Source organism: Paralichthys olivaceus, chromosome 22 (genome assembly GCF_024713975.1).
Source record: "Paralichthys olivaceus isolate ysfri-2021 chromosome 22, ASM2471397v2, whole genome shotgun sequence".
In the NCBI taxonomy this organism is placed as follows: domain Eukaryota; kingdom Metazoa; phylum Chordata; class Actinopteri; order Pleuronectiformes; family Paralichthyidae; genus Paralichthys; species Paralichthys olivaceus.
The window spans coordinates 14902013-14928790 of NC_091114.1; the positions used below are offsets into that span (position 1 = coordinate 14902013).

The 26778-nt window shown below is 45.4% G+C and overlaps 1 protein-coding gene across 1 annotated transcript in view; it reads right to left on the reverse strand.

Annotated features, from left to right (window-relative positions):
• Window positions 1-19284, reverse strand: part of cyp26b1 (cytochrome P450, family 26, subfamily b, polypeptide 1) — a 32111-nt gene extending 12827 nt beyond the window's left edge. The window contains exons 1-2 of the mRNA XM_020095805.2: window positions 18065-19284; window positions 1786-2010 (exon numbers count right to left, since the gene is read on the reverse strand). Coding sequence (XP_019951364.1) covers window positions 1786-2010; window positions 18065-18268 — 429 coding nt within the window. The 5' untranslated portion in view covers window positions 18269-19284. The remainder of the gene's footprint in view (window positions 1-1785; window positions 2011-18064) is intronic.
• Window positions 19285-26778: the final 7494 nt, after the last annotated feature.

A 26778-nucleotide genomic window follows, 5' to 3' on the forward strand; every position in this document is an offset into this window, starting at 1 on the left:
GATCCACCAAAAGCTAATGTGCTGTGTGTGAAGATTGTTTTTCCGTACAAAAACTACACACACACACACACACACACACACACACAGACACACAAAGACACACACACAGGCAGGAGCAGTTCAGGTCCAGTGGGTCAGACAGTAAACCAGAGTCGCTTTCTTTCTCTCAGTCGATGTTGTTTCGCTTCTGTCTTGATTTAGTTTTATTACCCAGAAAACAGGAGGGAGAGCGCAGCCAACACACACACACACACACACACACACACACACACACACACACACACACACACACAGTCTCACTGTTGACCTGTCATCAAACTGACGTGGCTCTGATTCCACAACAGCCACAGGATCCGTCTGAGGCTGCTGAGGTGCCTTTGAGCAAGACTGTAAACCTCATATTTGCAAAGTGATATTTATACACGGCAGCGAATGTAACAAAGTACATTTACTTATTCGACAGTAAAGAACACAGCAAGTACTTTTAATACTTGAAGTACAAATACTTGATGTCAAGTAAATGTTGTACTTTTGCTTGAATGCATTTTTTGTCTGTTTATTCAGAGTAGATACAAACGCATCATTTCCTGCGTTCACACGATGACTTGTTATTTCAGAGGTTCTGATATTTTCTAGAGATAATGTCCGTTACATTTATGGAAAGTCTTTTAGATCCGAACTCTTGACGTCTGCAGAACTGAATCTTACACCTGTCGTACGTTTGAAAATCTGCACTTTGTGTTTGTAAAAAAAAAAAAAAAAACGTCTCACTGACTTGTTGTTTGGTTGTGGACGAGAGACACGGATGAAAAAGTTTGGTTGTCTCTCTATGTGCGTGTACACATATGCTTTTGCGTACATATATTGTGTGTGTGTGTGTGTGTGTGTGTGTGTGTGTGTCGGGCCCCCACAGAAAGCCCCTCTTTGTGCCGTGTCGGAGGCAGCCTTCCATAATCAGGGGTCATTACATGAGGTTAGTGCCGGGGGTCTCCGGGGAGCGCAGAGAGGATCAGAGCCCAGATTAGACCCAGCCAACCCCTCGCCATCCCCGGGCAACAGGGCAACGAAACCTGACCCCACCTCCGAAAATCTCCCCCCCCCTCTGTCCTCCCCCACTTTATCCCCCGTGCTGTGGTGGATCCGGAGAGAGAAAACGAGACACTTGATTTACAGGAAAATACACCAGACCCTGCTTTGTTCTTCTCATCCCGAGCCTTTGTGAGTGTGTGAGTGTGTGTGTGTGTGTGTTTATATGTGTGTTTGTGCGTATACATGTGTGTTTGTTGGATGGGGGGGGAGAGAGAGGAAGGTATGTGCCCCGGGGATAAGGGGATAATAGGAGGGAGAGGTAAGTGGCTGATTACCTGAAATGGTCCTGGCACCGAAAAGACAGAGAGAGAGAGAGAGAAAAAAGGAGAGGAAGCGAGAGGATGGACGGAGGAGAGAAGAAAATGAATGGAGTCAGGGAGGAATCAGAGACATTCAGCAGCAAAGATACAAAAAAAAACAGATTAACGGGTAATTACGGGAGGTCGAGCGGGTCGTTCGCTAACTGAGAGGTCAGTGGTTTGATCCCAGCTCTGAATATCAACTGTGTTCACATTTAATTTAAAAATCTATTATTAGTGTTTTCATGTTGGTTTGTTTGTTTGTTTGCAGCAGGATTGAGACTTTGTCTCCGTCCAACACGATGCAGACAGAAATGCTTTTAGACAGAATATTGGCACAAGTGTTCAATGGTCAGTTCTACATCATCACACACAGTTTGTGTTTTCGTGTCCTGACCTTCCTCCTCTTTCGGTGGATGTCTCCGATGCTGTTGGCCAGCGAGTTGGGTCCCAGCAGCGTGGAGGTGCTCTGAGGCCAGTCCACCGTCACCAGCGTGTGCTCGCCCATCAGCACCTTGCGAACGTTCTCGGCGCCCGTCACCCGGATCAGGGGGCGGCCCAGAAGATGAGTCTTGAACACGTTGCCGTATTTCTGTCTCCGCGACGCGTGGAAGCCCGAACCCTGGACAGACGGACAGAGAGGGGACGTAAAGATCAGTCTCAGAGCTCGAAATGAAAACAGTCATAACTTCACAGAATCAACCAGTTACCACTTACTCTTGCAGACATTTGAAACTTAATAGCGTGAGAAAACTTTATTTTGAGGAAATACCCAAACACTCCTCGTTGCGTCACACCTCGCTCCCTCGGCTGATGGAGATCCCCCTCGCTCAGAGCACCGATATCTACTAGTGTGTGAACGTCGCCGCAGCCTCATTGAATTTAAAGCGACGGTTTCGGCCCGAATGTTATAACTGAGTGACATTCATTTCCACAAGTAGCCTGAAGATGCAGATGGTGTTTTTGCAACGCAAGCAGAAAAAGAGCCTGAACCTCTAACGTTCCTTCTCCTGGTCCGAGCGATTCTTACGACTGATTTTTATGCTCGCCATTAATTTAAGCCTCTGGGATCTGACCTTCACTCCCGCTTTGATCTTCAAACCTAAAAGCTCAGAGTAAGTATTTTTTCTCTCTGTGGTTTTGGGGCCCAAACAGACCATTTCTGACGAGTCCCCCCCCCCCCGCCACCCCTCCTCCACCCCCCACATGCAGAAAGTTACTGATGTTTCCCTCGTCTGGGTTTTTTCGTAGCAGGAGAGTAAACTGAAGGGAGCGCACCGCGGATGTTTAAGAAGCCAATGTACATCAGGTTAATTCAATGAAAACTGATTTAAGTTGCCCTCGAGGACACGATGCCTTCAGGAGCTCAGATTTGAACATCTACCCCTCGATAATGGAGGTTAAAGGTTCTCCAAACATTTTCAGCTCAGGCTTCGTGGAACGTGAACGACAGCTCTGATCCAAACAGACGAGAGAGTGAAGGAATGAAAGAAGCTCTTCATGTGGTTCCATGAGGATTTCATCTGCTTCAGACTCTGTTCATCCTTTTTTTAGACACCGCCACTTCAAATATCCTTCCTCCAGTTCTGCCCTTTTTTATAAATATCCTCCTCTGACAGATTCATCGGACACTTTAAGGGTCAGGTGCAAATATACTCAAATTTGCTTCCAACCTTTCGAAATTTGCCCAAACTTTCTCGCGGCATTGCACCTTTTCTCCTCTTCCACCAGCCAGAAGAAGCCGCGGAAGCCCATTTTCGGGCCCCGGCCCCCAGACTGAGCCGCCCGGCTGTCGGTAGACCCCCAGAGGACCGGAGCTGGAGCCAGTTAGTGAGCTGACCTGAGTTCAGCTTTGACGCTGACCTCTAAACGGTCCGGGTCATGGCAGAGCGAGAGGGAGCCGACCCCAGAACTGTAAATGGGCTGTTTGAGTGAAAAGAATATACATCAGCCCGAGGGCAGCGTACTGTGTATTACACACACACACACACCCAGACACACACACACACACACACACACACACACACACACACACCAAGTCTTGAAGACAAACACATTACTCATGTGCAAGCACACACTCATAGACTTGTGCATACAGTAAACGCACACATGCATGTATGCATAAACACACTCACAGGTATTTTCTCTCTCTCACACACACACACACACACACACACACACACATACACACTCCAAATTCATAAAACCTATTAAAAAAAATGTGGAAAGCAAACAAACACATAGGGGCCTAACTGCAAATTGCCGTGACAACACTAACTGGTTTGACCCCGGTTTACTCCTGGGGAAAGAGATATGTACGACTGTGAGACACACACACACACACACACACACACACACACACACACACGGGTAACATATGTAAACACACTGGCCGGAGAAGCCGTGCTATTTGTTGCTGTAAAAAAATGTGTGGTTTGACATTTATGCCAGAGAAAGATCTGTTTCCTCTGATCTCTGGTGATCAGATCACCGTGTTTGTGTGTTTTCAGTTTTGTACAGTGTGAGTCCTTTCAGCAGCTAATTTTAGCACGTAGCTTGTTTCCTGTTTGAAACACACCTCTGGCTCTGTGTTTGTGGGGGGGGGGGGGGGGGGGGGGGGGGGGTGTGTGTCTTCATCTCTCGCTGCTCCACCTCTTCATCACAGCGACTCTGGTTAACGTTGTGATTTTCGTCCTGCAGCAAAGCCGTGATACGTTTAATACGGTCGAACCGGAGAGTTGGTCCGTTTATGAGCGATACCGCAGTCAGCCAGCAGGGGGCAGATTGATATTTGGCTTCACTTTTGTGGAGCTGTCCGTCTTTATACACAAAGTATTATTTGCACATTAAAAACTTGTTTTCACATGTTGTGGCTGATGTGGTGACGAGATGCTTTAACATAAACTTTGAAGATAGAAAGTAATTTGTCTTTGACGTCGTCCTTCTGTCTTCTTCTTCTTGTTTTACAGCGTGAAGACAAACAAGACACATGCGCTTCACGAGTCCACGGGAAACACGTCAACTCTGCAGCACACAGAGGTAGGTGCGTCCACAATGGATGATTCCTCCTCATGTCAAGGTTTTCGTCCAATGCTGACGTTTACGATGTGGAATCAAAGTTTGGTTCCCGTCGATTCTCCTTTGTTTTCTGTGTTTTAGTTTTTGTAGTAATAACGACAACGGTTTTTTTTTTTTGTGTTAAATGTAATTGCGTTTTTCTCAAATTCAAGACGGCAACTCGAAAACACATTTTTCCTACTTCGAACAATAACAGCGCCAGGTCTCGCCGTTTCGTTCTCGGCAGTAGCAGCTCATCTCTTCCTCCCCTCGTTGCGACAAACCTCACATCTTTAAGTTTCTCTCCGTGTGAACTCGACCCAAATTGAGCACAGATGCGTCGACCTCTTTGCAGCTCCGCTCGCTGTTTGATGTCGCTTTGAAAACTCTTGATTGCCAGACGCCTTTTATAGATGTAAAATGCTGCTAATTAGCACCCCCCCCCCCCACACACACACACACACACACACACACACCTTTGTAGCACCGCGCTACTTAAGATGTTTGGACCTTTTTCCTGAGGTGTCGACATTATTTTGTCGACAACGTGTGTTTAACAAGATTTCGGTGTTTTTCTACATCCGTTCTTGTGGCTGCATTGCATTCTGGTCCTGCTCACGCGGTCGTAAAAAGCAGTCGTGGTTATTTCTTCGATGCGTTTCTTTTCTGTCGCCATTTGTCGATGTAGCTATTTTAGAAATAGAAGCTAACTGTGACTAGTTTGAGCTGATTTCAGTTTCTTCTTCTCTCCCTGTTGGTCGTCTGGGTACAAACTGTTGACCCGAACTGTTTTCACAGCTCCTGTACACTTCCTCTTTTTACTGTGGCATGCATACACACACACACAGACACACACACATTACACACCAGGTCGCCGGCTGGCCTCTGGAGCCCTCGGGGTGTGTGTGTGTGTGTGTGTGTTAGAGTGGGGTTGTTTTCCAAGCTACATTTTGCTGCCACATGGATGTAGAGTGGTTTAGTATGTCTGCCTGGCAGGCCTGCAGACACACACACACACACACACACACACACACACACACACACACACACACACACACACACACACATTTCGAAGGGAGTTCCTCAGGCAGCCAGACAAGGCTCTCTTTCACACTCCCAAGATACAGCATCAGATTGGGTCAATTGTGTACTTTCTTTGGTGTGTGTGTGTGTGTGCGTGTGTGTGCGCTCAGGTACGTGCATCATGTGTGTATCTCCTCTTGCAATTTCCATTCTGTCCGTCTTTCATTCACACACACAAGCATTTTTTGCAAAAGGTTTTCATCGGTCATGTTCCCTGCATGAACACAGCAGAGAGTGTGTGTGTGTGTGTGTGTGTGTGTGTGTGTGTGTGTGCGTGTGTGCGTGTGTGCGTGTGCGCCCAGGGGTGTGGTCTGGATGACATTTAGCTTAAAAGGTGAGAAGTGTACCCCCCCCTCCCCCAAACCTGGCAAAACACACACACACACAGAGCGAGCATGGAAAAGTTGTGATGTAATGACGCCACACTTCTCATGCAGAAGAACACGTACATAACCGCATGCGGGATCACGGCACACACACAGAGACACACACAGAGACACACACAGACACACACAAGCACTCGTAGACGTCGCCGGCGAGACACAGGCGTCACAGCTTCACACTGATTGCACACGCTGAAACACACTTTCCCTCCAAACTTCAGCGGAGCGACGGAGCCTTCACTGTAAACATTCGCTCAATTTTCGCAAAAAAAAAACCCAAAACCAAAATTACTACCACAACATTACGGCTGATTTTACCGCTGAGGTCACAGGCAACAAACTCTGATGTGAGCTGAAAACCATAAAGAGGTTTCTCTTAATGATGGCGGGCATAAAGTTTTAAAGCTTTTTTTCTTCTTGTGGATATGTTACCTAGCAACTAAGAGACGTACAAAGCGGCTGCGGAGGCACAAAACATGATGTGTGCGTGTGTGTGTGGAGGGAGAGACCACGCAGGAGTCGTAGCTGTAAATGTGAATATTATCTGAACGTTGTAAATGCAGACGCATGAAGCAGGACTCACTGGTTTGTGTGAAAATTTCTCTGGTGCAATTTGCTTTTACGAAACAATAAATAAAAAATACAACTGTTACGCTCATTTAAATTCTATAGGATTAGTTCATATTATTCATAATCAGCTAATAACTGCAACAACTGGTTAAAAATGCTCCAAACAACAAAATAAATAATCAAAAATCACGATCTGCTATTTCCCAGATTTGTAAAATGAGCATCAAATATAAATTTCTCTATTTTATATAATTTCTAATGAAATTATTTAACTTGACGAAGATCATGAGACAGAAATTAGTTTTGTTTTTTCGTTGCAGGAAAATAATTCTAACGTTTCAACATTCTGATGCTGACCTTTGGAAATCTGTACAATTTTCACATCCCGACCTTTAAAACGTTGTTATTAAAGTTTTAAACACAACCTCCACATTCTCGTTCTTTCTCCGAGCAGCAGGTCAGACACGAGGCAGGAAATTCACGGCTCACGGGGAAGAAAATGTCTTCAACCTTTAGCTCAACAACGTCGCACGCCCTCGCTTCTTATTTCGGCCTCATGTCTCATAGCAGACGCACAAATACAGTCGACTAACTGTCACAACACTTTCCGTCCATCTCGTCCAAAATTCTCTTCAGGTAAAATTTAAAAAAATTAGGTCGGCAGTGAACGCAGCTACAATCTGGACCCTGAGGTGTGTCATCATATCAGATACACAACAATGCACCGCTGCAAGATCGGACTGTGTGTGTGTGTGTGTGTGTGTGTGTCTGCCGTCTGCACAGGGTCGCACTTGTAACGGACGATGTCAGTTTCTACAGAGTCTCTTTTATAATTTCTGAACAGAGATTTATCAGATATTTTACAAGAACCTCAATAAAGGGGTGCGGGGGAGGTGGGGGAGGGTTCGGTGAGGATTTTCCATACTTGCAATCCAAACACACACACACACACACACACACACACACACAACCTTTCACTGCACATTCACACACTCAAGGTTTCTGACCAACGTCACCACAATCACAGAAAATCTTTTAAAATCTCACTTGTTCTTTCTCTACAAACACATACTCTTCTCTCTCTCTCTCTCTCACACACACTCTCACACACACACTCACACACACACACACACTCACAGTGTCCGAGCAGAGCTAGCTAGCGTGTCAACCATGCTAAAAATACCCCCGTCTGTTCTGTTGGGGTTGGCCTGGGGGCGAACCTGGGCCCGGGCTTATAAATGTCCTCTTTGTAGCGCAGTGGAAATGTCCAACAAATGACTCTTTTATTAGGGCAAGACAAAAAAACACAGCTAATTATGTTTACTCAGATCAACGCCGCGGCTCCAACGGCGCACACACACACACACACACGCCGGCATGCTCTGGGGGGACTGTGTGTGTGTGTGTGTGTGTGTGTGTGTGAAGGGGGGGAGAGTTTTCATTCAGAGCAGCTTTAAAACAGAAATATTGGGGGGATGCTCAGTGGAGGCAGAGACGACTGTTCCCCTGATAGAAACTAGAATATCCCTCAGTGGAGCTGCACCAAGGCCCCACAGGTCTCAGTCAAACTGCAGCAAATCACACACACTCGTCGATAAATCCTTTAAATGACTTTGTTCATCAAGATCCATGATTTATTCTCTGCGAACTGTCTTCCCTGACCGAGACACCACATCCTTCCACCGAGATCCACAACAGCCCGCTCTGTAGCTTTTGCGTAATCCCGATAAAAAAGAAAGAAACGCAGGCGATTTGCAGCAAAGTCGAAATGTAAATGAAAGTGATTCTGTTCTTCTAATTTTCAAAATAAAGTCGAATTGAATGTTGATGGAATCACGTTATCGTCTGATCGTGTGCAGAGATGAAAGACGAGTTTACTCCTTGTTCTGTAAAAGTTAAAAAGTGCGGCTGTGGTTCAGGAGGTAGAGCGGCTCATCCACTAACCACAAGGTCGGTGGTTCTGATCCCTGGCGTCTCTCTAGTGCAAGTGCCGAAGTGTCTTTGGGCAAAAGCTGTGTGAATGGTGTGTTGTGTATAGTGGCGTTGTGTCGACGTGTTCGTGTGTTCGTGTGTGGATGAATGTGACTCGTGGTTGGTCGGTTGTTGCGCTTCATTTGGTTGCCATGGTAACATCATGATGGTATTACTAGCAGCTACCTTCAGACGCAGTACTCCACAGTACTACAGTACTCCACAGTACTACAGTACTCCACACTAGTTCCAATGCACCAAATGAACGTCCTCGTGGTTCAAACGTTATATTGTTGGAGGTGAATACTGCAGCTGCTTCCTCCTCTTCTTCTTCTTTTGTTTAATGCCGTCTCTACTTCCTGTGATTGGTCCTAAAGTCCAAACTATCCAAATACATTGTTTTCACTACAAACAGAACCAAGGTTCCGTTTGACCCGGACCACCTCTTTTGGTCGGGATAGATTTTTGTGCGTTGGTCTGGAGCGTGGTCCAAACTGAAAAGTCTGGAGTTCTGAACCAAACAAGGTGTGAAAGCTCTTTAAAACACACGAGAGCACTGTTGTGGCAGCATCGGTGGTTCTCAGCTGACGTCTCTGCAGTTAGTGAAGCGATTGTTAACTTGGAAACTCAAACTTTGTCCGGAGATAAACAAATAGAGGAAGAAGAGAACGGGAAACACGCGATCTGGTTTAACAGAATATCTGGCAACTGATTAAAACTCAAAGATGGTGCAGGTGAAGTTCTCGAGGAACTGAAATAAAGGTTTAAAAATGAAAAGTGAAAAAGAAACGGCGTCAGTGGAGAAGAGGAACGAAAGAGAGGAAACAAGGTCAAAGGCTGTGAGGGAATTCCTTCTTTCTTTTCAGCTGTCAGTCATTCAGCCGGTGCCAGAGATACCAAGGAACCAGTGTGTGTGTGTGTGTGTGTGTCTGATTGTGTGTTTGAATGGTGCGACAGGTCCTCGACTTGACAATGGACCCCGTCCCTTTGCGGTCACGCCACCACATCAGAGAGACGGAGAGAGCAGGAGAAAGCGAAGGAATAAGAGGAGGGCAAGAACGAAGGGAGGAAGGACAGGAAGGAGGGAAAGGAGAGTGAAGGAGGGGAGGAAGAGAGGGAAGGAAAGAGAATGAGGGGAGGAAGAGAAATGGAGAATGATATTGAGGGACTGAGAAGGATTGAAGGCGTGGAGCGAGGGAAAGCGAGCGCCGAGCGTGGCGGAGGAGGCGGAGAGATGGCTTTGAAAAAAAAGGACGGATTAACCAGAAAGGGCTTCGGATGGTTCAGCCAAGAAACGGAGAGAATAGAGTGAGAGAGAGAGAGAGAGAGAAAGAGACAGAGCGGGAGAGATGGAGAAAGAGAGGGTTGGCCCCTGACCCGAGGACATTATAGAAAGGGAGATTATGGTTGTTCAAAACTCTCTAAGCACTCACCCCGGGACCCCAGCTAATACCCTGACACACACACACACACACACACACACACTCACTCACACACACTCACTCACACACACTCACCTCAACTAGCAGATTCAGACTCAATGCTATTTATTAAATTTCTTATTGTCGAACAAATAATTTCTCTTTATTATCCTCTTTTTTTAAAAAAGATGTAATAGATATTTATGATTTTCTTCATCAATCAAATAACTAATTTTAAAATGATGCTACCCTAAAATGTCAGAAACCATCTTTGGGAAAAATTAACTTGACGTCTGTGTCCATGTCCCGTCTGCTAACATGGAGGATAACCTACACTGCAGCGAGCCACCAGGGGGTGATCAAGAAGTTATCCGGTCCATCTTAACTCACAGTGTACGGGAACGATCATCGTTAAAGATGTTTAAGTGTTAAAAGTTGGATTATTGTTGTTTTTTAGATTCCGTGCGACGTGTCGACGATAAGAAAATGAAAACGTGACTTTAACCTTGAGCTTTGAGCAGTTACACAACTTTTCTTCTCAACACACACACACACACACACACACACACACACACCCTCTCTTCAGCAGAGGGCTCTGTTCTCGGCCCAGGACAGGAGTCCTGGACGAGGGAGCAGTGTGTTCTCGGGGTGAGAGAAGGGGCAAGAGAGACGGCTGCCAGTACCTCCTGCTACTCTGAACAAGAGGAGCAATAGAAGGAGGGCAGGGATGGATGGATGAGGACAGGGAAATAAGAAGGAGAAAGTAAAGAAGATGGGCCGGGAGTGAAAACCTCAATCTTATGGTTAACGCACTCGCCAGGGGTCGCACCGAAAGCACTGATATGTACAGTATATATATATATATATATATATATATATCTTTATACTGGATAATTGAGAGATTTAAACCACTTTATTTTTCGTTTATAATTATAACAGGTTCTTTCAATGCTTGTCATTGTACTATTTGAGATTAGCGTTATGTTTGAAGAGGTTTGGATCCTTGTCATTCCCAGGATCCAAACCTCCGGTCCGGACCAACCTCTGTCCTCGGTAAAATCCGCCCCTGCTCGTTCCTGAAACGTCATATTCATCATTTCTGAGTGAAATGATGAATATGACGTGTGACCAGATAAAAAGACGGACAAAGATGTGAGAAAGTTGGGAAGGGCTGACGAGATAATGGAAAGAAGACGTAAAAAAAAAAATAAGGCGACAGACGAAGTAGCTGTAAAATAAAGAGAAAAAAAAAAAAACGAAAAACACAGAGGAGCACTTTATTTTCCATCAATAAATTAAATCTGACCGAGAGCGATGAGCAGGAAAAATAGAACAAAGGTTGGCGGCGGTGCGTGAGAAGAAGAGTCCTCGGGGGTTCAAGGGTCCTGCCTTGAATGTTAACACTGTTACACCACACACACACACACACACACACACATATAGAGGGGCTGCCCCTTGTTGCCCGCTCGATGAACTATGTATCTCTCACCCAACAAAAACACACTTGCCAGTTCTCTGCCACAAGAAAGAAAGAAAGAAAGAAAGAGTTAATCAGGATTGTAATTTGATCCATGTGAGCTCACAAACTTCTGTGCACTTCGACAAACTCTATACGTGCGTCTGCTGCATGTTATATGTCTCCGTGTGCGTCTACTCAAAGTCTTTCCATCTACTGTGTGTGTGTGTCTGTGTGTGTGTGTGTGTCTGTGTGTGTGTCGGGCCTGTGTAACCACAGCTATGCAGCACACAGCGGGCTGGACCACAGTAATGGAACCTACTATAGATGAAGCCACCAGGCCTTACAATCCCAGCTCTGTCTGAGCTGGTTAAAGGAACAATCCGCCTAAAAACACAGAGAGATCCCACATGTGCTTTAAAAAACTCCAGGGTCTCCCCCTCCAACGCTCGGCCGTCTTCAATCCGAGAAACCGCTGCACCGTGTTACCATGGTGTAAGTTTTCTCCGCCGTGGTGGTGGTGGCGGTCGCTCGCCATGAGCTTCTGCCGTCGTCGAGTTTAGAATACATGCGGCTGTAACCGGCCAGAGACTACAGTGACGAGACGGGCCAGTGCTAGCTGGTTAGCATGCTAACTAGACCGTAATTAAAGATGGACGACATGACGGCTCCCAAAAAGTGAAGCCGAATCATCTTAATCGCCCCCTGGTGGCCGGCTGCAGTGTAGATCATAAACTCCTCCGTGTTAGCACGTGGGACTAAATACACGTAGTACACAAAATACACAAGTTTGTCAAAGATGGTTTCTGGTGTTCTAGGTTTCTGTCGTTTAAACGAGGTTTACGATGTGAAGATAAAGATATTATATCAAACATTTGATTTTGCAGAGACGAGTCATTTTCCTGTTATTGAGTATTTTCACAGTTCAGTGACAGATGTTGAAGTCGTGTTTGTTTCCCCCCCGAGCTTCAGAAAACCATAAACTACAATTTGACAAGTTAGCACTGTAAACAATCTGCATTGTGTTTTCCTCAAATGCAGAAATAATGAACTCCACGCTCAGTTTGAAGCTGAAAGAATTCATATTCTCCAAATGGTTAGTTTTTAAACACGCGTTCGATGCCTGACTGGTGACAAATATAGAAATTCCATATGTTCCACTTTAATGAATATGTTTTTAAATGTAAAAAAGAACTCTTTACCGCTAATGTGTACATCACAAATCTTTCATTTCATGAAGATTGCAGTAAAAGCCTGTTCAAATGAAAGGTTCTCATAAATACGACTGTACTTAAAGGCACCATAAGGACGTGCACAGAAAAGCGATTAAAGGATCCTAAGAATAGAAATAATTACCTGAGGTCAACTCTTCCCTGCCTGAGTCTGTCGGCCATAATGTGTACGAGCAGAAGAAGAAGTAGAGAGCGGGACAGGTGTAGAAGAAGAGAGGGAGGGAGGGAGGGAGGGAGGGAGAGGGAGAGAGAGGGAGAGCTGTCATCACTGTGTGTGATGAGAGAGTGTTTGGTTTGCAGGACTGTTATTACTCTGCCCACCATCATTTTCACTTCATCACTGCAGAACAGACAGAGACGCGAGGACAGGCTGGCAGACAGGACAACGCATTAGTGTGTGTGTCTGTGTGTGTACTGTGTATGTGTGTGTGTGTGTGTGTGTGTGTGTGTGTGTTTGTCGAGCTGCTAAAAGCTAAATTTGACAAATTATAAAAGCAAGAGAGAATCACACCTGCTTAGACATTGTGTGTGAGTCTGTGAGTGTGTGCGTGCATGTGTGAGTGTGTGTGTGTGTGTGTGTGTGTGTGTGTGTGTGTGTGTGTGTGTGCGTGTGCGTGCTCCATTCTCTCCAGGTTAAGTCTTTTACAAACTTCAGTCACACAAACACACTGTACAGTCTCAGTGCCATGTCTTCATTTCCTCTGGTCTGACCCAGATTCAGTCCGGCCTGTCTGCACTGTGTGTGTGTGTGTGTGTGTGTGTGTTTGTGTGTAAATGTGGAGCATAGTTGTGTGTCTGTGATTGTGTGTGCGTGTGTCTGTGTGTGTGAGCTATCAGCACCCGACCAGGAGAAACAGATAGATTTCCCTCGTAGACTGGGAACAGCATCAGCGGACGTCTTGAGGCCGCGTGTCGATATTGATTCCGTCAAACCAGGAAACTCGGCTCTGTGGCGCCCGCGACTGACCGATAATGGAATTTCATTGAATTCCGAAACCTCAGCGCACAACATCTCAAACACTCGCACGGTTTCCAAATGTTTTAAATTTTCACCTTAACTAAATAATGAGTTTAAAAATCACGCCGGGGGATGCTGCACTCTGGCGACCCCATGTGGCAGCCAGAGGAAAATTCTGAAAAGGTGACTGAGTTCATTACCCAGAAGTCCTGTCACGTTACTTCGGCGACCAGTGTTAGAAACCTAAAATCCACATATCACTTATTTTGTTTGGCTTTGTTTGTTCTTTCTTATATCACGTGTTTGGAGAATCCGACAAATCTCCACCGTGTGTTTTTTATAACGCGATATTATTTTGATATATTTAATATAACAGGAAATATATGAGACACAGAAACAAAGACATTGTTTATAACTTAACGTTGACGTGACTTAACCCCCAAGAAACAGTGAAACATACACAAACTGGTGCATTATATAATTTAGTGGATTTATAAAAGTTAGTTTTCATCCGGTATAGTTTGTAGGAAGTGTTCAGAGCTGTGACAACGTGACCCTGAGCAATAATTCTGATAAAAGCTTCCTGAGTTCATACTTTTTAATGAAGGGACGAATCAAAACCTCCTAGTTCATATGATCGACCGTATTCTGTGAACACCTGTATGGGAAACATATCATCTGCATGTGGAGCTGCATGGAGTCTGCGTGGGTAACACTTCGGTGTACACAGAATCTGCACCATGTAGTTACTGACTGTGTGTGTGTGTGTGTGTGTGTGTGTGTGTGTGTGTGTGTGTGTGTAGCGCTCCTGCTTGGCACCGTCACCTTCGAAAGCTTCAGCTTCTAATGGGAGCAGACAGGTCTTTGGCAGAGCGACCGTAAAAGTATTTCTAACTGCAGATCGCTTTAAAATGGACCGGTCACAAAAAACCTGCCGCTGCCGTGTGTGTGGAGGTAAAAATATACTGTGTGTGTGTGTGTGTGTGTGTGTGTATACACACACGTAGGGTGTGTGTTTATGTAGGGAATCTGGAGGAGATGTTATGTTAAGGGAGACAAGGAGAGTGGGTGAAAGCAAATAAAGCTAAACGTGAACAAGACGCACGAGAGAAAAAAAAAGTTTTTGGGCTGTTTCTTGCAAATTCTGTGTCCAAAGAAATTTGCTGCAGCTTCAGTTGCTTCAGGCGTCTCGACTCAAAGAAACACACACTCCCACAAATCCCCTGTGTTTAGATATTATACATCTGTAATCACATATCAGTTGTTGCTATTAACCTTCAGAAAAATGATCATATCGTCAAATCAGATTTGTTTGAACTTTGCAGACAGTTCCGTCCCGCGCCTCTCGTACAGTCGTTCTTCAGCTGCTTCACGTGAATGAAAACCTGCTCCGCAGACAAACACAGTAACAGACGAACCTGAAGTGTTGTCAGGTCGTGGTGGAGACCAAACCTGGAGCTAAAACAGAGCAAATATTGGGCTTATGTTCATCAGAGGATCAGAAACACGACTTCAAATTAATGACCATGATGCTGGATGTGTAATTAACTGTTGGCCGATAAAGAAATTATACTGATGTGCCCCCAAGTGGCCAAAAGGAATCATACGGACAAAGAATGTTGATTTTTGATATTATCACGAAACTGAAATGTCTCCATCAAACCAACATGACAGAAGAGGTTGTCACGGTTTTTCCCGAAAAACCACCAATCTGAGCGTTTTGCAGAGCTGCTGCCCCCTATTGGTGAGATTGTGATTTTCAGTTTAGGCAACTAAAAAACCTTAAAGTAAGATCACCTTCATTTTTTCAAAGAATTAAATGAATCTAATTCCAAACTCTGCTGGTGGATGTAATCGCTCGTCTGATAAACGTTGCAGTTTTCTGGGAAAGACATTTGCTTGACTGAGAAAGATCCTTTTTCTTTTGAGGACTTTCACTAATCAACACTGATGTGAGTTGAAGTGAAGTGAAGCACGCAGATCACTTTTCCTTGTTGTTGTTTGAAAACCCCAACAGCTCTAACTTCATTTCTTGAACTTAATCAGAGACTTTGTGCTTCTGGCACATTCATTAACTTTTCCTCAAAGAAGACGACTCGTCTCTGAGCCCCTCTGACACGTCGTCTCCGTGAGCAATCAATCGTTAAGACTACAAGACTTTAAACATCATCTGGTCCCATCAGATCTCCATCTCCATCTGCGTCACGTTCCCACAGCTCAGCCGATGATCCGGCTGCTGCTCTGTATCTCTGCCTCGCTTCTGTTTTTCATTTCTCTCTCCGGTGACAATTGAAATGAACTTTGGGTCGAAGCCCTGATTTAATCTGACGCTTGTTTGGTCCAGAACTTCAGATTTTCCCATTTAGTCTGAACCAAAACAACAGATGTGGAAGGTTCCTCAGACCAGAAGAGGTGTTCTGGGTCTGGATCACACTGAGCCATGGAAGCAGAGACAGCGATAGAAGACGAGAAGACGACGATGTAATGTTTGAACCACGAGGACGTTAACTTGTTGCATTTGAAGTTCTGTGGAGTACTGTAGTACTGTGGAGTACTGTAGTACTGTGGAGTACTGTAGTACTGTGGAGTACTGTAGTACTGTGGAGTACTGTAGTACTGTGGAGTACTGCGTCTGAAGGTGCTGATGCTGCTCTAATACCATCATGATGTTACCACGGCAACCACATGAAGCCCTTCATTCATCTTCTCCATTCAAACAGAGGGACTAGCCCCCCCCCCCCCCCCCCAAACTGACAACACGCCCACTAAGGTGATGACGACAGGACGTAAAATTACAACGTGAAACCAGAACTCGTTGAATCCAGTGATGAAGCAGTGAGAGCTCCTCGTGCTGCAGTAACTTTGTTCTCAGCTCGTGGGGACATTTGTTCCTCATAAGTACAGACTTTTATTTCTCTGTCTGACTGACACCACCTCCGCCCCCACGCACCATAAACTTGGCCCCGGTCCTCGGTTGCATTCCTGGAACGCGTCTCGCTCGGTGTCAGATGTAACGGAGAGGAGCACCGCGAGTTCAAGCCCCGCACGCGGCCAACGTGCCTCTGCTCGTCAGGCTCCAGCTTCACCACCACCACCTCCCACCCCCTCCCCTCCCCCCCACCTCCTCCTCCTTCATTTGTTCTCCACCAGCACCTCCTGCAGCCCCCCCGGTCCTCTCTGCTCCTGGGAGCCATCGGTCCGCGCTGCAGCCACTTTCCTCTCTCAGCTGATCGAACACAAAGAGTCACAACAACTTCATCCTCCTCCTGCTGCAGGAGCGAGTGATGGATCAGTTTCACAAGTTTTGGCGCAGAAGTGAAGTATCTCACGAATAACTGATAAATATCCCTTCAAACGAAGTTACTCATCCTCTCACGCGCGTGTCACGGGATACTCTCGTTTTATTCTGCAGGCGCCTGTCACTCGACAGCCGCGGGAGGAATCCTGTTATTGAATTATTCGTGAGACGCGCAGCGCTGGGTGCGTGTTTTCTGGACGCAGCCAAGAAGAAGCCGCAGGGAGCGAAGCGAAGGAGAAGCAGGAGGAAGATGAGGAGAATCCGAGGTTTGCACTTCACCCTCAACGTCACCCTTCACCGCTTCACTCACAAAACCTCTCTTGATTTGTGGCGCTGCGTCTCTGCGTAAACTTCATCCAAACCCAGGAGCCAGAGGGCGCGCACTTGCGATTCCTGACACACGAAGCTGTAGTTTCTAATCTCTGTTAGGTTTCATATTCCCCTGCTCGTCTAGAGAAACACGCCGCCATCCATTGCCACCGTATCAGATATGACAGATACCCTATCAGCCTGACTGCAGCTCGACCCCGCCGCGCCGCGATCTGCTGACCCGACGCGCTCCCCGGAGAAAAACAGAAGCGATCTGATCGCCTGATGGAGCCACAGTGAGAGAATCTGGAGAGATTGTGACGCGTTAAACTAATCAAAAGTGAAGTGAAAGTCTTTGATAGACGCGCGCGCGCGCGTGTGCGTGGCGCGGACTGGAGCCGCCACAGGCGCGTAAAGTGAGGATGAGCCAGTTATAACTTCAGAAAGACTCATATTCTAAAGGAGTGTAAACATCGGATTTGTGATATAAGCAGATTTAACTTTGCGCATCATCACTTTATTTTACCCAAATCCACAAAACTGATAAAAGATAAAGGTTTAGAGGATGTTTAGTTTGTGCAGCGCGCGCATGTTGATCAGTACATGTGGGCAAATGCGTAAAAAGTTGAATAATAATAGTTCAAATAATCTCCAGGAGTCAATATCAGTATTATCTCACTGTGCCATTGCGCACCACCTCCTCAGTAACTTGATATTACAGACGGAGTTCCGTTAAAGGAGCGCACACAGCGAAGCCACGAAAAAGTAATGAATGAACTCAGAGTTCAAAATGCAAAGAAAAGAAGAAGAAATAATAAAAAATCACGTTTGGAAAAGTTCATAAATAAAAGAAACTCTATATAAGACTGAGTCCATCACCCGCAGATAAAGTTCCAGTCTGACCCAGAGTCCCCCTCCCCGCCCCGGGCAGCGCTTACCTGCAGGAGCCAGTGGCAGGTCTCGCCGATGAAGGGGAAGCCCATGGATCCTTTCGGCATGGGCAGCTTGCAGTTTTTATCCCGCGTCGCCGTCCATCTGAGCTGCCACAGCTGCTGCGACACGGCGAGGAGCAGGGCCATGGACACCAGGCAGGCGGCCAGAGTGGCCAGAGCCGACACGAGGTCGAAACTGTCGAACAGCATCGTGATGGAGAGCCCGGTGGTCTCTCTGGAGCTCCGGACGTCTTTTCAGAAAGCTGCACGAAGTTTCACTGACACTTTTTTTTTTATTATTTCTGAAAAGATCTGGATCCTTGGGACGATTTAAAAGTTGGACTTTCAAGTTTTTTGTTTTTTTTTATGCGTAACGGCGCAGCGCTCCTTTACGCGCTCCAAAGCGCTCTGGAAGTCACAAGAAGCGGCTGTGTGTTTTCAGAATGAATGAACAGGTTTTCCTCTTTCAGACACACTGGATCTCCAGTTTTTAAAAAACAGTCACAAAGTGAAGTTTCTGTGCGTAAAAAGTGCAGATGAAAGTGTCGGCTGAGCCGTGGAGATGCCACAGGTGAGCAGCGCAGCCCCGGATCTTCAATATCACACCTCAGCTAGTGTGAAGTGTAAAAATATCACCACTTGTTTTAATGCCTTAAGGATTTGGGATCTCTCGAGGCTGGGGACTGTCCTGGTGTTTGAAATCTCATGTTTGGTCTCGTTTGTGGGTCAGTGACTTAAAGATGAAGAAAAAGAAAAAGTCTGGAACTTGGAGACTCTTTCAAACCTCAAGGTGATGAAACACACGCTTATGTCAAACGCCGGGACACGTGGAAAAAAGTGAAGTCGAGTCCTGGAGCTGATGAGGACTTAACTTTGTGAAAACTTCTCGAGGGATGAAGTGGAAAGACTTTCTGGGGTTGGGGGGGACGAGATTGAAAAGTGAACGAAAACTCTTCCAGGAATCGCGTCTCTCTCTCTCTCTCAAACTCCGAAAAGAAAAATTAAAGTTGAATTGCAAAAGTTTTAATCTCTGTGGAGGAAAGTCGAGGAAGGTGAAGAGAAGTTTTTAAGATCCGTGCAGGAATGAAAAGGTGCGCATGCAGAGAGATGCTCAGGAGCCTCCGTCCTCCTTCTCCTTCTCTTACTTTCTGTTGTCCACTCTTTCCTCTGTGTACCTTTCTGTTTCTGAGCTGCTCTCTTTCTCTCTCTCCCTCTCTCTCTCTCTCTGCTGGCTGCCCATACACTCCAGTATGTGTGTGTCTGTGTGTGTGTGTCTCTGTGTGTGTGTGTGTGTGTGCGCGTGCGTGCGTAAAAAGTGTGTGCGTCCAGCCAGAGGCTCCAATGAGTGTTTATATAGTGCGGAGGCAACTGGAAGGCGAATAGGCGGCCAACGGCTCCCGTCGCCCCCCTCCAGCCCTCCCACCCCACCCCACCTCACCCCAGCGTCGGCCGAGAGACTCCCCTCCCCCCCCCCCCCCCCCCCCCCCCCCCCTTTCCTCCCTCCATCCCTCCCCTCTGCTCCACCTCTTTCAGCTCCTGGAGGAACCCCTCTCCTTCCTCCCTCCCTCTTTACCCCTCTCTCTCTCTCTCTCTCTCTCCTCCCTCACTCCCTCTCTCTCTCTCTCTCTCTCTCTCTCTCCTCCCTCACTCCCTCTCTCTCTCTCTCTCCTCTCAGAAGGAGGGGTGGTGGTGTAAAGTGAGCGGCAAGCGGCGCAAGAGGAGAGGAGGCTTGGAGCGTGCTGGAGCTGGCAGCGCGCCAGTGTGGAGAGAGAGGGTGTGTGTGTGTGTGTGTCTGTGTGTGTGTGTGTAGGAACACGGCTCGCAGTTACTTTTATGACTTGTGTCTACGTGCGCGTTCTCTAAACTAATCATCTGCAGACGAAAAATTTACGCTGCGCGCACACGTGGGGATGTAAGTTAACTTTCTACCTGCGCGTGGAAACATTAGTGCGCAAATCATCAACAACCAACAAGTGAGTCACTGAGTCAGTTCAACTCAGTCTGCTGCGAATTAAAGTTTAAACTCACCATGATTCATTTGAATTACTTTAATTAACTGTCTCATTTACGGATTAGTCCTTTATTATCTCCACCTTTGATTCGCGCTCACGGGAGTCCCTCTCCTCTTCCTCTCTTCTTCCTCTCCTCTTCCTCTCTTTCTCTCTTCCTCTCTGTGTATTATATCATTTATCTATAATCTTATTTGAACAGAGACGTCGCCCACATCATCACCCACCATGCACTGCTCATTTACCCATCATTCACTCTGTCTGTTTCCTCCTGAAGACTGACTGAGCTGCAGAAAACGATCAGATCCAGTGAACTGACTGGCTTCAATTAGGTCCTCTTATTGTGTTCAGGGTTTATTAGAGGCTGTTAGGTAACACACACACACACACACACACACACACGCTGCAGATGAGTGTGAATGAAATCCTCACAGTGAAGTCAACTTTCTCATTCTTCATCTTTTCGTCCATTTGTCTCTTTCCCTCCTTCCTCTCTCCATCCTCTGTTCACCCTCCTCCTCCTCTCATCCCTTTATTCCCTCAAACAACAAAGGAGAACTCCCGGGGGGGGGGTTCTGTCTGACTCTCTCTATTTTCTCCTCTTCAGTGTCTCACACTTGTTCTCTGTCAGCGGCTCAATGCTGCCGCCTAGCGGAGGGGAATCACACGCCAGCCGGCCAGAAAGAGAGGGAAGGAGGGACATTGAAAAGAAAGACAGAAAAGAGAGGATTGTTCTTTTCCTTTGTAGATCTGTGCACACGAAGCCACGATGAGACGAGTAACGCTCACATGCAACTTCCTGTGTTTTCATGTGTTAGAAAACAGCAGGTGTACGAATTAATTTCAAACACACGTCACTCGACCACATTTTTTGGGGGGAAACCTAAGTGATGAAGACAGAAGACCACACAACTGAGGTTTTTATAAAGTGTCTTTTATTTTGAAGGGGCAGGACAATGACTGCCTCCTCAGGCTGTCCGTTGTGTTTGGGATCAGTCGGCAGTTTGTAAAGTTCACATGTGGATCATCATGTCTCCGGAGCGCCGTTTCATTTTGTTTCGTTTTGTACAAGATTTGCTTTCTGTTGACTCCTCACGTGAATCTGACTCCACACTAGATGAAGAAAGAATAATCTCAGCTCTAGATGCTTTTAGTTGCAGCTCCAGAGTTCTCCATCATAAAACATGATCTTCCTCAGGACCTGCAGTTTGCCGTCATGTGTCTATGAAATTGTAGTTTAAGCTTTTTCGAATTCGTCTGTGGGAGTTCGTCTTCCGTCTTTGGAAATCCAAGCTTAATTAGAATTTTGGAAATAATTTAAGACGGAGGTAACAACACGAACATGCAGCTAAAAAGTCCCAAACATGAGAAGTTGTATGTTATGAACGTGTTTATATTCGAGGTATGTGTGACCTCAGCAAACAAGTGACTCATGGATTAAGGTCCAGAAAAGACTGTGTGTAATGCAGTGCTTGTAAATCCTCCGGAAAAACAGCCTTAAAGAACAATGCTTCCACAGACGAGCCTGATTTTAAACATGACTCAGAGATTATGGAAAGAAAAAAGCAGAATCACAAACTCTCATGATGGTGAATATATTTATAAACTTTATCAGGTCATAGTCCGAGGTTTGTCATCACGCTGCTATCTTCAGACACGTCTTCAGTGTTTCACCAACACTCCTAACGTCCCGACGTCTCCGAGTGAGTTCCAGTGTCGAGACGCCAGCGTTTTCAAACCTGCGACACAGAAACTCACTTAAGGTGAGGGGGAGGGAGTGTCAGCACCACGGACAGCGTCACAGTTCATTAGCTCTCAGCTCGGACTGAACTCAGAACACTTTGACTTCCAGTTTTTATTTTAGCTCACAAACTCTTTTCAGAAGAAATATTTATACTCTATTTATATATATACTGTTCTGATATATACAACATAGAAAGCAGAGATTATTTCATTAACTCGAGTTTTATATATTCGTTCGTGTTTGTGTTTTCTTTTTTATCTATAGTTTTATATATATACAGTAAGTTTATATTATCAAATGTAACACACACACACACACACTGACACACACACACAAATCCTCCTCATCCACTCCATTACAAGGTCACGACCTCTTGTATAATGATCAGCGTTTTCATTCCAGGTCAAAAACAGAAAGATTTGGACGCACTTATCCCCGTTATGTGTCGAAGTTAGATAATTACAGCTGCAGCTCTGGTGTGTGTGTGTGTGTGTGTGTGTGTGTGTGTGTGTGTGTCCCTCTGTATAAGCAAAGATGCCTTATCTTTACATTCCTCTGCTATGTCCATTTAAGCTTTTAACACTACCTAAACACACACACTTCCATACCTCAGTTTCCCTGAGCGGAGACTGTGTGTGTGTCCGTGCGTGTGTGTGTCTGTGCGTGTGTGTGTGTGTGTGTGCGCGTGGTGATGCGTGTGAGGTTTGCTTGCCAACATATTTTCAATTTCCTCCGACCCTGTGATGACCTTTTACGGCCGAGGTGTTTAGCTTAGGCTTTAGAGCTCAGTGGGACAGAGGAAGTGAACACACACACACACACATACACACACGTCTTCATGAAGTCAGAGGACATTACTCTGACTTACATTAATTTCCTGGAGACTCACTTTAAACCATAACTACTACTTAACTATAAACTAACCCTTACACTTAACCTTAACCCCTTAACCTTCACTTTAATCTATAAAATGATCTTAGACTCTTTACTTTAACCTTAACCCTGACACACACACACACACACACACACACACACACACACAGACACACAGACAGACGAGTGGCACCCTGGTGACCAAACTGTCGTACGAGGTCAACGAGCTCTGACATCATCACCCGCTGCCTTTTCATGAACTCGGTGATTTACATCCTCGACCTCTGAGGGTGAAAATCCCCCTGATACACAAACGTTCTGCTGAACTGAGAGTTTTGCGTCACCGGCCTGTTTTTGCATCTTTTTTTTTTTTTTTTTTTTAAGATCTGTGGTTTCTCCAAAGCAAAATGAAAAGGGGGCGGAATTACTGAAAGTGGCGTCCTGTGCGATCAGTCAGTGCCGGAGGGTCGCTATTATCTGTGGACCTACGGAGAACAAGCGATTTACAAATTAGGACAGATTTAAGGAAAGCTTGGCGGTTGTTTGGTGGGTTCAGGCCAGAATATGTTGGATAATCTCATCAACCCTGACAGACCGGAGGTGGGAGAAGTTTTTAGATCCTCTACTTCAAGTGTTTCTACTGCGTTCATTAGAAAACGTAGTATAAAGGCCGACTGGTCGGGTTTAAAAACAACAAATGTGCAAATGAAAAAGTATCTCGGGGTAAAGAAGGTTGTCAGTTTCCAAGTGGGCCGCTCCTCGTTTGTGCTCGAGGTCAGAAGCTCAACGCTCCATCACAATAACACGTTTGTTCTGAAGAAGTTGAAGATGAATAAAAGATGAACTGGATTTTTGAACTCCAGGTTTTGGACGATCTCACCGTGGAAAAAGACGATCATCAGACTCTCAGGCTTTTATTAAAATAATTAAATCCTTCGTAACGTGATCACAAGCTGCGCGGATTAGCTCTGCACATTTTTATCGCCATGCGTGCTCTAAGATGACCTCCATTAACGGACTGAAAGCCGCGTGATGCACAGCTGGGCGGCAGCAGATGCGCGGTAACGACTGATGAAGAAGAAGAAGAACGGCGGGGCGGAGATGAAGAGGACAACAAGAAAACAACAGGAAAGCCACCGTGGAGCGGGAACACACACAAACAGAAAACATTAAGTGGATGAAGTGAAGTGGCTCAGTAGTTACAGATGTGGTGAATGGTTCATTTCACAGCGGAGACGCAGGATTAACACGTGGCGCTCTTTGTTTTTGGATCGCGGAGTGCGGATTAGGAATGAAGTTTATCCTCATGTGCGTTTCTCACCGTTGATAACCACTTCAATATCCGATCAACGGAGGCCGTAAGCGTTTTTTTTTTTTTTTTTTCAAACTGAAAAAGTTCCGAGGACGCCAACTGTCCCGAAAAAAAATTTAAACATTCAAAACATTTTCCAAAACAAAAAAGTTGTTCTTAGCAAGAGAAATGTTAAACGGTCTTATTGTCATATGTGAGCGATTAAAGACCGAGCAGGAGACAGATCTGAGGGGAAAGATTGGGTAAGAGGAGGAGAAGGATCTGCTGCGTTTGATGCCCACAGGACACAAGGTCACTGACTAATTGTGGTTGAACAGACCAGGACTTCATGCAGATTCCTTCAACTAATTAAGTACCAAAGTGGCTTCGCCCCCTCCCTCACCAAATTTTCTGGATCGGGGCTTGTGGGAAGACTTCTGGATAAAACAAGGATGTGGGTTTTTTATGTTGCTCCTCCAGGCTGGTGTGCGACAACTTAATTAGGGCTTCGCTTGATCACAACTGTGTGTTTCCAGTCGTGGCCTCACGTCTGCAGAGGCTGGTCGCTGTGTGTTTTTCTGCTTCTCTGGGACGAGAGGTTCTGAGTTTCAGTCTCAGAGAAGTGACTGAATGAGGACGAGGATTACCGGGCTCAGGCCAGAACCTCTGGGTGATGAGACCATTGATCGCTCTTGTTTGGAAATCACAGAGCTCAAAAGACAGAAAACACAAAGAGACACAAAATTCCAAACAACAAAAAAGACATAAAAGTCTTAAAGCGACAACAAGACTCAAAAAGACTCGTGACACAAAATGACCATAAAGAGACAAACTCACTACGAAGACACAAAAACAAAGAGGTGGAAAACATTTTTAAAATACGATATAAAGAAACTTTAAAGACGACAAACAACCAAAAAAAGATGCAAAATGTTTTTATTTTCTGTGTCTGAGGTTATTAGATATTTTCATCCTTGACCTTGGCTGGATTCCACAAAACCTGCTGCAACGAGAGTTTTATAACTTTCTTTAACTTTGGACCGATATCGACGAGTGAGTTAAACTTGGTGCAGCTTGATTGAATTTTCGGGACTTTTGGTCCTTGGCGGAGGAACAAGTTGATCCCTCGGTGTTGCGGTGGCGTGTCGAGCTCGTCGTCTGTAAGGAAATACAACAAAAACTAGCCAAAGGGGATTTTCTCAGAAATCTCCAGTGATTCAGAGAAAGCTGCTGCGTTGACTTCCTCCAGAAGTCCCCAAAAAAACCCGACCTGACGGATGTGATGGTTATTTTATACGTTTGCTTCAAACTATCACAATACGTCGAGAGAACGCAGCGAAACATGCAAAGAAAAATCAAGTAAAGCAGAAAGAGAAAGAACGAGGGAGTGAAAAAAAGATGTAGAAACAATAGACAAAGAACGAGACTAAAAAAAAATAGAAGGATTAAGACGAGGAGACAAAGCAGAGAGACCATCAGTCTTCTGCTGATTTTCTGTCTCTGTTTCTTTCTTTCTTCTCTCGTCTGTAAAAGAGAAACTTCCAGCCCTCTCTCCGTTTTGTTTATTCTCTCTTTTAATGGCGTCACATTTTCCCCTCCGCGCCTCATTTCTTCTTGTCATTCATCACTTTATTTTGTCAGTTAAAACGCCGCTGCTCCGAGCGTCACTCTTTTTTCTTCTTCTTCTTCTTCGTCATCACAGGGTTTGTTTGTCACAATAAAGCAGCTGTTGAGTTTCTCCCTCAGATCTGTCGTGTCATCACGAGTCAGAGCGACGGCTGACGAGGGCGGATTAAATCCCGTCTGCGTCTCTCACAACAGAGAGATCTTCTTTTGATCCGAACCGGTCGTCGTCGTCACCAGTAGCCGCCGTCACGGGTCCCTGAAGGATCTTCTGAGAGGACGAGCAGAGACGGAGCCGGTTATCTCTAATTCAGTGTCGGAGAGTTCGTCAAAATATCTGAAATCACAGAGTTTCAGTATCAGTTTCCTCAGAGATGAGACGATGCTGCTTCATCATGTTTTCAGCCACAAAGTGAAAAAACTTTCATTTTAACTCATGTGGGAGCTGCTGAAGTCAGGATTCGAACCCCCAACCTGCTGCGTGACCAGCGGAACCATTCGGGTTCTCAGGACAGAAACAAACTGAAAAGTTAAATAGAGATACAGAGCATGTTGTTTCCTTTCATCTTTCCATCTCGATCATCCGTTAAGTCGCGTTTGAATAAAAAAAGATCTGAAGGTCGTTCTGGTTCAGTTGCTCCGAACTTTTGATCCATGGAGTCGTAACCGTGTTGAGCAGTGATGGAAAAGTTGTCCAGTAGTTACAAAGTACATTTACTTCACTAGTAGCTTTGTTTTCAGGTACTTTTCATTTTTACTTCACCACATATATATCAGCAAATATCAGAGCGGAGGTCACAGACTCGACCATAATGATGTAGCAGTACTTTTACTTATATATTTGAAAGCAAGAACTTTGAGTTGAGTACTTCCTCCACCACTGATCATTTAACTTGGTACATTACACATCCTCCTCCTCCTCCTCCTCCTTTATTATAATTATCATCTGACCTAAATGAGCTTTCATCTATTTGTATTTACTCTCATGTAGTATCAGGATGCTCCTCTATAAAATGTTGAAGTACTTTTTCCACCAACTTAGTATAAAAACCCCAAAACCACGACCTGATGATGTGAGATTTATATCAAACATGTAAATGTGAAAAAATGACCAACGTTACGACATCATGCAAATAACCAACATGTGTTTTCCTGCACCAAATAATAATCTGCCATAAAA